The sequence below is a fragment of the Hemiscyllium ocellatum genome, chromosome 7, assembly GCF_020745735.1.
Source record: "Hemiscyllium ocellatum isolate sHemOce1 chromosome 7, sHemOce1.pat.X.cur, whole genome shotgun sequence".
NCBI lineage: Eukaryota > Metazoa > Chordata > Chondrichthyes > Orectolobiformes > Hemiscylliidae > Hemiscyllium > Hemiscyllium ocellatum.
Window position 1 is genome coordinate 87,250,988 of NC_083407.1, and position 13,118 is coordinate 87,264,105.

The 13,118-nt window shown below is 39.5% G+C and overlaps 1 protein-coding gene across 1 annotated transcript in view; it reads left to right on the plus strand.

Annotated features, from left to right (window-relative positions):
- The window catches only part of kcnh3 (potassium voltage-gated channel, subfamily H (eag-related), member 3), a 703,578-nt gene that overhangs the window by 583,584 nt on the left and 106,876 nt on the right, over nt 1-13,118 (plus strand). The window contains exon 10 of the mRNA XM_060828128.1: nt 3,705-3,904. Within this exon, the coding sequence (XP_060684111.1) occupies nt 3,705-3,904 (200 nt within the window). The remainder of the gene's footprint in view (nt 1-3,704; nt 3,905-13,118) is intronic.

Below are 13,118 nucleotides of genomic sequence, written 5' to 3' on the forward strand. Positions count from 1 at the left end.
CCTCCAGAACGGAAAGCAATTTTCAAAGTCCTAGTAAATAACATCTACCACTCATCGATCTTCTTGGATACTTCCTCAAAAAACTCAATGAAGGTAGTGAGACACCAGTTACCTGTTACCAGTTGCTGTGCTGGAGGTGGTTATGATTTAAAGTAGGAAGCCTTAAAGAACTCAATCAAAAGGTGAAGAGCTCTTGTTCAAACCTTACTTTTATTATTTTCTCCAGATTACCACAAGATTGCTACCATCACAACTTTAGTTTGTGTGCCCCAGCTGGAACTCAGTGGTAGATGAGTAAGATTTTTCTGCATTTGGCTAAGGTTCCAACAATTTTCAAAAAGTGTTTTCTACGTCTCTTTTTTTTCAAGCTCGCTTCAGCAGCAGTTAAAGCATAACTTAGTGCATATTTCAGAACAGTATTTCAAACCTTGAGCAGAAATTTCTTGTAAACTTCGCTAAAGGATCACATATTAGTAAATGAGATGTCGATAATTAATATGGCCTAAGGCTGAAATAATAAAGTTGGCCAAACTCTCAAAATTAATTGGGTCGCCCTGTTTTTGATCTTCAATGGCTTGATTCAGATTGGATTCCTATTTCTTCTTCAAAGGTTTCTTCTTCAAGTGATACCAACCTGGAATTATAAACATTCAGCTGAGTCAGGTTCTAAGTATTGGCTTTGAATTTAATGGTCTTGAGCGGGGAGAAACTTCACATCTGCTCAGGTCAAACAGAGGACTGATTCTTTCATACTTTGTGGATAGGTGTCAGTTAGAGTGTATGAAAGCAACAGTGTCTAAGTAATTCCCTAGGATAGCAGCTCGTGAGTGCTCAGCCTGTTGGCTTAAAATGTATAATTTGAACAATAATGGTTGAAATCAATTGACAATGGTGGTTTCATGTTACACAGAAATAATTTATTTCAGGCTATATGAATTGTTTCATTTTTGGTTTCTGTTCCAACAATTCTCCTATGAATATGGTAGCACCTACAGTCAGGATGGTTTAGCCTGAGCTTTATGATTTTCTGAGATTACAGCTGTTCCTGTTTATATGTTGAACTAAAGTACCAGAAGGAGAGTATCAAGTATAGAAGTATTTTTTTTTACAGCCATCGTGAAAATGTCAGCAATGAAATAATATTGCTTGGGTTTATAGTCTCTGCTGTGAACGCTGAAGCTTTAGTTGTTGTTTGATTTGTCAATTGGCATTGCTTCATAAAGATAATAAGATCCTGAATCAAGCTTGTTAATTGTATAAGTTATTAAACAGTCCATGGAATTGCAGGCTTCCTTTTAAGCTATTTTACAGCATTATTTATATGCCAGCTATTGAATACTTCATATTAATTTCATGCACTATATACTTTAACCGCAGTTTCTTTTTTTTAATATGTACTAAATGAGAAGGATCACAATATTTACAGTAGTCATCAAAGCTTGGATTATATTTTCATTTCAGTAGGATGTGAATGCTTATAATAAATTGAGTTTCTTTTATTATTTTTTCTAATATTCAGTTAAGGAATTACTTCTCCAGTCAGACAGCAATTAATTTCACTCTTTTGATGATTTCAACGCATGTCAGTCTTTACCATCTGTGAGAGTGTAGATGCTCCAGTCATGCTTCATTAGCTTTTAGTGGGGGAAGTCAAAATTACTACCACTCTATGGAATTGTTGCCTAGTGCTAAACAGTTTTTCACAGAATGTCAGTGTAAACAGTACCCCAGAGAGGAACTTAGACAATTAAAGCAGCTAAATGGGCTTTTGCCAATTTTTGCATTCCCACTGTGTTCTCACCTGCTTTCATGTGAAGGTGTTGATTCACTTTCAAATAAAATTCAACAGTGTTAATTACAAAGGTTTAATGCTGATTTAGACAGAGTTCAGATATATGCTTTTCTAGTCAGTTTCATTTCAACTGCACATCTCAAAGCTCCAGAATACTAATTCCTTACTTTCACTTCTGCATTTCACTTAATTCCCCTCTCAGGATCTAAGGAAAACCCTTTTCAATCTTTCCTTATACCTGCAATCTTCAGTCCTGGCAACATTCTTGTAAATTTCCTTTGTATGCTCTTCTTGAGCAATTATGTCCTTATTATAAATGGCATAACTAGAACTCTACATGCAACTCCAGCTGAGGTCAAACCAAGACCTTTATTTGTTCCAGCATTGCATGCTTGTTCTTGTATTCAGTTTATCATCAATTAAGAAAAGTATCTCATGCGTAATAGCTTGTCTACTACCTTATCTACCCATCCTGCCACATTCGGGGGCCTATGACAGCAAGAGCTCTCATTTCCTACCCATCTCTGTATACTCATTCCTTCTCCATGGACATTGTCCTCTGACATCTGTCAGCCCACATTTACCCTCCAGCATTTCTACTATGTATTGGCAGTGTGATCTCGTTGCACACTTGCTTTGCAGGTCTGACCAAGAAACTTGCATTGACAAAAAGTAGCAGGTCGGCTTTTACACAAACAATAATTATGAAGTGTTGGAATCCATGTCAGCTCCTTGTAGCTGCTAATAACAACATTGATGTGGAGGTGCCAGTGTTGGACTGGGGTGGACAAAGTTAAAAATCACACAACACCAGGTTATTGTCCAACAGGTTTATTTGGAAATACAAGCGAAGGAGCAGTGCTCTGAAAAGTTGTACTTCCAAATAAACCTGTTGGACTATAACCTGGTCTTGTGTGATTTTTAACATAGAACAACAGTGACATGGGCTGCTTGTCATGGTGGTGAATTCAACCGGAATTGTCTGTCTCAGCCTATTGACTGGTATTATTAAGAATGTTATGATTGAATTTGTGTTAGAGGTAAAGACATAATAGTGGAGTGATTTAAAGGCTGTTACGTGGCACAGATGTATTTAATATTTGGGCTATTTTTACAATGACACGCAATAACAAAGAGAACAGTGGACTCAGAGGGAAGAGCAACATTCCAGACTTTGCATGAATTGAGAAATAAATGCAAATGAAAGACCGGCATAATTACACAGTTGGGCAATAAGTCAGACCAACCTGAACACAGCTTGGACCAGACAAACTCTATTCGAGAATCTCAGGCCTAAATTTAGCCTAAATTTGGTCTCAGTAGCTAGAAGTTTATAACTGCCTTGCTAAATATGGAGCTAGGAGATGCAGTTGAGCTTCTTCTGGATCCACTTCACTTCCACAGACTACTACCAGTCATCACATTCCCATTTGGCATTTGTCCCACTCACTTTCATTCCCAGTTATTCCCTCACCATTGCCATCCCTTTCTGAACAGTCACTGCTTGATTACCATCCTTTCCAATTACCCACCCTCCTGGCTGATATCTTACTACTTGTCAACCTATCCTTTATAAGTACCAATCAGAAGCCACTGCCAGGGAAGCTGTGGCTTCTAATTCAAAACATTAATCCTTGCAAGATTCCTCACACATCACCATGCTCAATTACACACACAAATGGTAAGACATCTTGCCCATTGTGAAAGTTAAGAGTAGATTTTTGACGTCACAAGCACACAAAACAAAAGATAAATATGTTATTTCTTACTGACATGCTTTAGACTACTGTCAACATAAAGCTGGTAAAGATACACAAAAGTATAAATTTGTTGAGATCCAATTAGCTCAGCATTTGCTGTATTAAAGAAACATGATTTGCATTGAACTTTGCTTTGTGCTTTCCTTTAACAGCTCTCATGCACGCTGTTGTATTTGGAAATGTGACTGCTATAATCCAGAGAATGTATTCCCGACGGTCCTTATACCACACCAGGACAAAAGATTTGAAGGATTTCATCCGTGTTCATCGAATTCCCAAGCAGCTGAAACAGCGAATGCTCGAATGTTTCCAGACTTCATGGTCTGTCAATAATGGCATTGATGCCAATGAGGTATGTGACACTGACACTCTCTTCAACCATGTTAACCACTGGGCTCCCACTTATAGTCCAGGAATTGAACAGCCAATTACTCTGTGGGGTATAATAACATGTCAAGAAAGAAAAGGTCATATTTTTTCTCACTTTGTTAGTAAACTGTTCCCTTACCTATACAGCCAACCTATTCTATTTGAATAAATAGCAATCTGTTTTCAGTAGTTTAAATCTCTTACAGCCAATTAACATGGCTGTGCACCTGTATGAATCTGTCCTCACCTGCTAAAAGACCCATGAACACAATTTTAAAACAATGAGGGAGAAACGGAGACCAAGAAACACAATGCACAGGTGAATGTATCCAATAATCTTTCCATATTGTGGCTTCTTCTCTTCCAAAAATGATGGTTGCATCTCGCCAGAGAAGTTTGTATCTTAAAGGAGGTGGTTGTGTCAATGCCAATTCCTTGCCAGAAAAGATAAAACCAATTCTGTTCTCTCCTTGTCGTTTGATATCTTCTGTTTCAAATTATCTCTTCTTCCCTTAAAGATAATGGCATCTGCTTCAACTACTCCCTGTGGCACTGTATTTCATTCTTTAGAAACCATTAAAAACAACTACTTCTATTCTATCTTCTTAGCCTTTTTTCTCATCATCTGCAAATTCCTGAGCATCTATTTATTTCTTTTTCTTTCTGTCAGCAGCTCTCATCACCTTAATATTTTCCTGTTACAGCTGTTTTAGACCAGTGTCATTCTTTTTTCCATTTCTTAATTTTCTTCCTGGCAAAGTAATTGTTGTAACATATCCAGATTTCCCTTACCCATCAGTTGCAAATCATTTTTGTGGGAGCATGACTTTAAAACCCAGAGGTGAGTGGGTCAGGGCAGCATGCAGAAGTTATGCTCAGACAAGGGATAGGGCAACTGTGCTCCTGAGTACAAATCTGCTATTCAACCCAAAAAAGGCCAACAGTGTGTAATCTGAATTTACACACTTTCTTTGGAGTGTCAACAAATAGAAATCAGATTGGAGAGCCAGGAATGCCTGTACTTCTCTCTTCTTTAACCAGAAAAACTGTGTCCAGTCCCAAGCCTCTTACTACTACCACAGAATAGTGTTAACAATCAGAACCTTCATTGTTTGTATGATCCAGTGTTACAGCAAATATTAAATCTACCTATTCAGCCACACAGAGCCATCCATCACCCTTAAGCATTAGTCAAGACCATAGTTTTAAAATGAATTGAATCAATTTTTCTGACCAGTGTTGAAACCATTACACTCAATGTTGATCAGATAGAGAATTGCAAACTTAGACACATTTACAAAGACTCTAACTTCTAGTGTAGCAACCAGAACTCACTCAATGCAGGAAACAATGTAGAAACCTCCAATGAGAATAAGGGCAAAAGGCACACTCCTTTTTATGGCACTCTCTATCATAAAGTAAGTTTAATGTCCAGTGTGAATATTACTGAATGGATGAATGCATGAAAATTATAGGGTGGGATTGTAGGATGGGCTAAGTGAGTGCATAGATCAGCAACTGATAAAATGATAAACCAATAGAGTGGTTGATGGATATGTTAGTTAACCAGCAGGTAAGTGGGGTGGTAAAATGACTGTTGGATAGGTTGATAGATGGTTAGGGTGGTCACTTGGTAAGGTTATAGATAGCGGCACAGTGGCACAGTGGTTAGCACTGCTGCCTCACAGCGCCAGGGACCTGGGTTCAATTCCCGCCTCAGGCGACTGACTGTGTGGAGTTTGCATGTTCTCCCCGTGTCTGCGTGGGTTTCCTCCGGGTGCTCTGGTTTCCTCCCACAGTCCAAAGATGTGCGGGTCAGGTGAATTGGCCATGGTAAATTGCCCGTAGTGTTAGATAAGGGGTATATGTAGGGGTATGGGTGGGTTGCGCTTCGGCGGGTCGGTGTGGACTTGTTGGGCCGAAGGGCCTGTTTCCACACTGTAAGTAATCTAATCTAAGATGGTATGTTAATACAACAAGTGGATAAGCAGATGATTGGGAATAATTTATTCTTTAATTGACTGCATAGATATAAAGGGCGAGCAAAAATAAAGAGCTGTTATATCATAGTGGTAGCTCGGAGGCCTGCGTTCAAGTTCCACCTACTCAAGAGGTGTTTCACAACATCTCTGAAGAAACTACCTTTAAAATATCTAGAAAGCAAAACTGGTTTGAAATAGCAAAGGGAGAACAGGTAGGGTTCGTCTATGGAAGGAATTGAAACACTGAAAAATTAATAAACTCTATTTACATGGAAAAACTTCTATCTCACCAACTAGCTTGGTTTAGAATTGATAATGGCACTCAAGGATAGTTTCTATAGATAGGAATATAGGAGACTGCATAGGAAGGATGTATTGGCCTTGGAGAGGGTACAACAAAGGTGTGCAAGACTCGTACCTGAACTTCAGGGATTAAATTATGAAGAGAGATTATACAAATTCGATTGTTTCTGCAGAATTTTGAAGGTTAAGTGGTGATCAGATTGAAGTCTTCAAGATATAGCCAGAAAAAGACAGCATAGATAACAATAAACTAATTCCACTAATTGAGGATTCTAGAGCTAGGTGACATTGACTAAAAATCAGGCTCAGACTGTTCAGGAGAGATGTTAGGAAGCACGCTTACACATAAAGGATGATAGATGTTTGGAATTCCCTGCCACAAACAGCAGTTGATGCTGGATTCAGTTGTTAATTTTAAATCGGAGCTAGATAAAGTTTTGTTAAGAAAAGGTGTTAAGGGATATGGGGCAAAGGCAGGTATATGAAGCTAGGGTACAGATCAGCCATGATTTCATTGGATTGTGGAACAGACTCATGGGACTGAATGGCTACTGCTTTTCTATGTTCCTAAGATTGTAGTTGGAGTTGCTTTGGAAAAGAATGGGTGAAATTAAAGTTACGTGCTATGATTTACCACTGACACTGTGTTAAGCTGAACCTTACAGTTGATAGAAAAGTAGATATGTGGACACAGGGTACATCTTTCCTGAAAAAAAGGTATCATCTTAGCACTGTTGCTTCTTATTAACCAGTGTCATATCCAAAGTATTCTCAGAGCAAGAGATTCAACAGTTAAACACTGAATAAGGTTTGCAAATTCTATCTGAATTTATGAACACCAATTAAAAGGAAGGCAATGTATTAAATCCATATGACACATGGTCTGGCATTGATATAATTGGAAAGCAGAATGGATATTCTATAAAAGAATATATAATAAAATTTAAGAAACTCTATGTAAGATTGCAACAATTCTACTTGGAAATTCCTAATTCAGTACTTGCCTTTACGTTGGTGGACCGTGCTAAAGCGTCAAACTTGGGTAGACTCCTAACATCAATCTTCAGAAATAAACAATATACTGGAATAGATAACAGAAGCCTTAAAAAGGATCCTTGTGAAACATTCATTCTTGCAGCCTTCATAGCTCACATTGGCCATTCAGCAGTCATACAAAAGATGGAGAATTCATTGGTGCCAATAACATGGGACTGCCCAGATCCAAGCTGAAGGTGGGTAGATGAAAGGAGAGTCACAACTGCCTCTGGAAATTCTAGCAGAGGACAGGAATTATGGAACTTAAACATTTAAGAAATGTTTTAAACTTTTAGAAATGATAGTAAAAGTTTCTTTCAGTACATAAGAAACACACGACAGGCAAAAGTAGACATTGGGCCACTTCAAACTGATGCAGGAAGCCTAGTGATGGGAGATAAGGAAATAGCAGGAGAACGTAACAAGTACTTTGCATCGGTTTTCACAGTGGAAGACATGAGTAATATCCCAAAAATTAAAGGGAGTCACGGGGCTGAGTTGAGTATGGTTGCCGTTACAAAAGAGATAGTGCTAGAAAAGTTAAAAAGTCTTAAAATTGATAAATCTCCTGGCCCCGATGGGATACACCCTAGAGTTCTGAGAGAGGTGGCTGAGGAAATAGCAGAGGCATTGGTTGAGATCTTTCAAGAGTCACTGGAGTCAGGAAAGGTCCCGGAAGATTGGAAGATGGCTGTTGTAACCCCCTTGTTCAAGAAAGGATCAAGACAAAAGATGGAAAATTATAGGCCAATCAGCTTAACCTTGGTTGTTGGTAAAATTCTAGAATCCATCATTAAGGATGAGGTTTCTAAATTCTTGGAAGAGCAGAGTCTGATTAGAACAAGTCAACATTGTTTTAGTAAGGGGAGGTCATGCCTGACAAACCTGTTGGAATTTTTTGAAGAGGTAACAAGTAGGTTAGACCAGGGAAACCCCGTGGATGTGGTCTATCTAGACTTTCAAAAGGCCTTTGATAAGGTGCCACACGGGAGGCTGCTGAGCAAGGTGAGGGCCCATGGTGTTCAAGGTGAGCTGCTGGGATGGATTGAGGATTGGCTGTCTGACAGAAGGCAGAGAGTTGGGATAAAAGGTTCTTTTTCAGAATGGCAGCCGGTGACGAGCGGTGTCCCGCAGGGTTTGGTGTTAGGGCCACAGCTATTCGCATTATATATTAATGATTTGGATGAGGGGACTGGGGGCATTCTAGTGAAGTTTGCCAATGATACGAAGTTAGGTGGACAGGCAGGTAGTACTGAGGAAGTGGGGAGGCTACAGAAGGATCTAGACAGGTTGGGAGAGTGGTCCAGGAAATGGCTGATGGAATTTAACGTGAGCAAGTGCGAGGTCTTGCACTTTGGCAAAAAGAATAAAAGCGTAGACTACTTTCTAAACAGTGAGAAATTTAGTAAAGCCAAAGTACAAAGGGATCTGGGAGTGCTAGTTGAGGATTCTCTAAAGGTAAACATGCAGGGTGAGTCCGTGATTAAGAAAGCGAATGCAATGTTGTCTCTTATCTCAAGAGGGTTGGAATATAAAAGCAGAGACTTTATAAAGTGCTACTGAGACTTTATAAAGCTCTGGTTAGGCCCCATTTAGAGTTCTGTGTCCAGTTTTGGTCCCCACACCTCAGGAAGGATATACTGCACTGGAACATGTCCAGCGGAGATTCACACGGATGATCCCTGGAATGGCAGGTCTAACATATGAGGAACGGCTGAGGATCCTGGGATTGTATTCGTTGGAGTTTAGAAGATTGAGGGGAGACTTAATAGAGACGTACAAGATAATACATGGCTTGGAAAGGGTGGACGCTAGGAAATTGTTTCCGTTAGGCGAGGAGACTAGGACCCGTGGACACAGCCTTAGAATTAGAGGGGGTCAATTCAGAACAGAAATGCGGAGACATTTCTTCAGCCAGAGAGTGGTGAGCCTGTGGAATTCATTGCCACAGAGTGCAGTGGAGGCCGGGACACTAAATGTCTTCAAGGCCGAGATTGATAGATTCTTGTTGTCTCGAGGAATTAAGGGCTATGGGGAGAACGCTGGTAAGTGGAGTTGAAATGCCCATCAGCCATGATTGAATGGCGGAGTGGACTCGATGGCCCGAATGGCCTTACTTCCACTCCTATATCTTATAGTCTTAAACAGAAGAATGATCGCAGTAATGCCCAAGGTATGGTCAGCAGATGCTTTGGATATGACTCAAAATAACATTATGCAATGAATTTTCTTAAATGGACTAGCAAGGTTTTGAAATTACATACAGCTCAGAATAAGAAGGTGGTGGTACTAATCAGGGAGAACTACAAGAATTGTTACCAGTTACAAGAAGCTTCAGTGCAATAATGAATATTTTGTTGATGGACACATGCAATTGTGTCTAGCCTGCCTTCTATTGACTTCATTTATACTTCCCACTGCCTCAGGAAAGCACCTATCATAATCAAAGACCTCTCCCACCCTGGTTATACTCTCTTTCACCCTCTCTTTCACCTTTGCAAAGATGCAAAAGTTTGAAAATACATAGCACCATCTTCTTCCCTGCTGTTATCAGACTTAGGAACAGGCCTCTCATATATTAGAATTGATTTTTCTCTGCACCTTCTCAGCAGCTGTAACACTATACTCTACGTTCTGTTCTATTACCCTAATGTATTATTATAAGTTATGATTTGTCTGGATAGCAAGCAAAACAATACTTTTCACTGTATCTTGGTAAATGTGACAATAATAAATCAAATCAAATCAAACAGTAGATTGATATCTCAGTTTGGATGTAGGATTAGTTAAAATATCATAAGTCATAGAGATGTGTGCAGAGGGAAGGTTTTTCATTAAGGCTCAAAGTGTGGTGCTAGAAAAGCACAGCCATAATGCAGCATCTGGGAGCAGGAGAATCGATGTTTCGAGCATAAGCTCTTCATCAGGAATATCTGATCTCCAGCATCTGCAGTGCTCACTTTCTCCCTATTCATTAAGGCTGAAGACTTAGAGGAAATCCAGCAAGCTGAATCATATCATGTAAGGTTATCAGAAACAAATGATAATCCAAAGTGTTATACAAAGACAAGCACATTAGGAGTAGAAGGGACTGGATAAGTTTACGTGCAGTGTTGGAAAACAGTAATTATACTGCATGGCAGCCAATCTGTTTGGGAGCTTAATTGTAGTTTAAACTTCCTAGGCAAATGCCATAGTGTGAACAGATCAGAGTTTCCACAATGCAGAGACCAAAGGTCTGGTCCATGGTTTGAACGTTCTGGTGCTCATGCTTTCTCAGGTTGAGATGCTTGACTCCAGCTGACTCCTGTCATATTTAATTCTGTGGATTTTGTCCCAAAAGGATGGCATTAGTACAGATGGCAGACTGTTCTCATCTACACTGTTTAATAATTAGAGCTTCTGTTGCAGCTCCTTTTGCACTCACAAACAAATCGAGGCCAGAAACCTATTGGTGGAGATAACAAAAATCAGTAACGGCTACTGTTGTAACAAAACAACATCATACATTAACAATGGAGCAGATGGTGCAGGACATTTTAATGCAGAATAGAAGAACAGTTGTTTTTTGTGTAACTGTCTTCTTTCAAAGCAACTTTATTCTAAGTGTCTGACCTGTGTCATAGGTATTTGAGCTAATGAAGGACAGATGTTGCATTTACATTCACAGGAGTAATTAGTACGCGGTCGTCAAAGCAGGCAGCATCATACTTACATATTGATAAATATTTCTGAACTTTCCTTTAATTGCTCATACTATGTGACTGCAACCATCTTCAACAATGGAATGGCAAATGGATTTTGGTTTCGTACTGAGATCCCCACCATGAGAGAAGCCAGTTTACAGGCAATTCAATCCACTCCATGTGATCACAGGAGATAGCAGGCTGCACTGAATACAGCAAAAGCTACCAGCTCCACAAACAGCCCAGCTGTGGTGCTGAAGACTTATTTTCCAGAACTAGCCATGCCATTAACCAAGCAATGCAACTACAATACTGTCATTTACCTGGCAAAATGCAGAATTGCTTAATTTCGCCTTTTCCACAAAAAGAAGAATAAACCTATTGCACCCATTTCACATCCTTCTACTCTCAATCATCAGTAAAGCGATGGAAGGTATTGCTGACAATGCTATAACCAGCACCTACTCACCAAAGCTTATTCCCTGACACTCACTTTGCATCTGTCAGAACCAGACTTCATTTCGGCCTTGGACCAAACACAGACAAGAGATTGCGAAAAGGATGCAAGAATCAAAGCTTTTTGTTAGGTGGTAGCCAAGAACCTGAGAACCGACTGGAAGATGTCTCAATTGATTGTTCCATTTCAATGGTAGGTTTGAGTGCAGGGTGGAGCCCATTAAACCATGTTAAAGAAATTCTTTGATGCAACGCAAATTCAAATATTGCAAATGTGTCATCCACATTGTGTAAGCGAGTGATGGTTAGGAGGTTAGTGGTCATTTCATCAAAGACACGCTTCTCATTGTAACCAACTATGATGTTAATAAGAGCTCAGCGTGGAGAGAATCCCATGATCACATCATCTACTTAGACAGACATGGTGTCATTGAAACTGAATTTAACTGCAGAAGTTGTCATAGTTCATGAATTCAATTAATACAAGTTCAACAGTGATAGTACATCTCAATTGCCATGCTATGTTGACATACTGCCGATGTTAATGGCTTCCTTGAATGGTATGTTGATAAATTTTGCTGGCAATGTTGGAAGAGCACATAGACATGCCATTGCTCTTAAAAAATAGGAGAGCAAAAAGCTACAAAGGCTCGCAGAAGTGAAAGAATCCTTCAGTGTGTAGGTAGGAAACTCATTTGAACTGGTTGCAACAGCTCACATAATCATTTGGCCAATGCATATTGGGCAAAACCAGTCGTAGATAAAATAAGATATAAAGGTGAGTCGTGAGGACAAATTATACCATATACATCACTCGGAAAGTTAGCACCCTTATGCAAGTCTAACAAGTGGCTGTGTGACTTGCCCTGAAATGAAGCTGTTCAGTTATGTGTAGTGACAGGTCATATAAGTCTAAATTTGGAACTACCAACATTCTGGCATGGTCCAAACAGTTGTCTAGGAACTTAAATGGACCAGCCACATGCAGACTGTAAGTACAAGAGTAGGTGAAATGTTGAACATTCTGCAACAAGTGGCTTACTTCCTGTGTCCCCAAAACCTTTCCACCATCTACAAGTCAGGAATATGATGGAATACCTTTCACTTGCCTGGATGAATGTAGTTATGAACTATGTGGGATAAAGCAGCATCTCACCAACCAGTTTAAACATTTGCTCCATCTATCATTACTACTTTGGGGCTACAATATGTGCTATTGAGAACTGCACTGCAACAACTCACCAACACTCCTTTGATTGTAATTCTAAAACCTGTGACCTCTCTTACGCAGAAGAACAAACAACAGCCTCACCTTCAAGTTTTCTTCCAAATCACACACCATCCTGACCTGAAAATGTGTTATAATTCCTTCATCAGCACTGTGTCAAAATCTTGGAGCTCTCTGTCTAACTGCAAATACCACACAGAGTCCTGTCCTTCAAGAAATTGTCCTTCTCAAGAGCAAATAGAAATACACAATAAATACTAGATTTACCACTATCACATGGATGACTAAGAAAAAGTAACAGAATATTTTTAGTAGTAATTGCTTCTTGTCACAGTTCTGTGTTCTGACTCTCACTCAGCTCCTTTCCTAATTTGTTGTGCAGGCTATGTACTTGAAGGTCTGTACTCCAGCTTTGCACTAAACCCTTTGTTCTGGCCCAGCCCTATGCAAATGCATCTTGACACTTTTATTTCTCTGATTTGGCCCTCTCCTAATATTTTCTCTGTT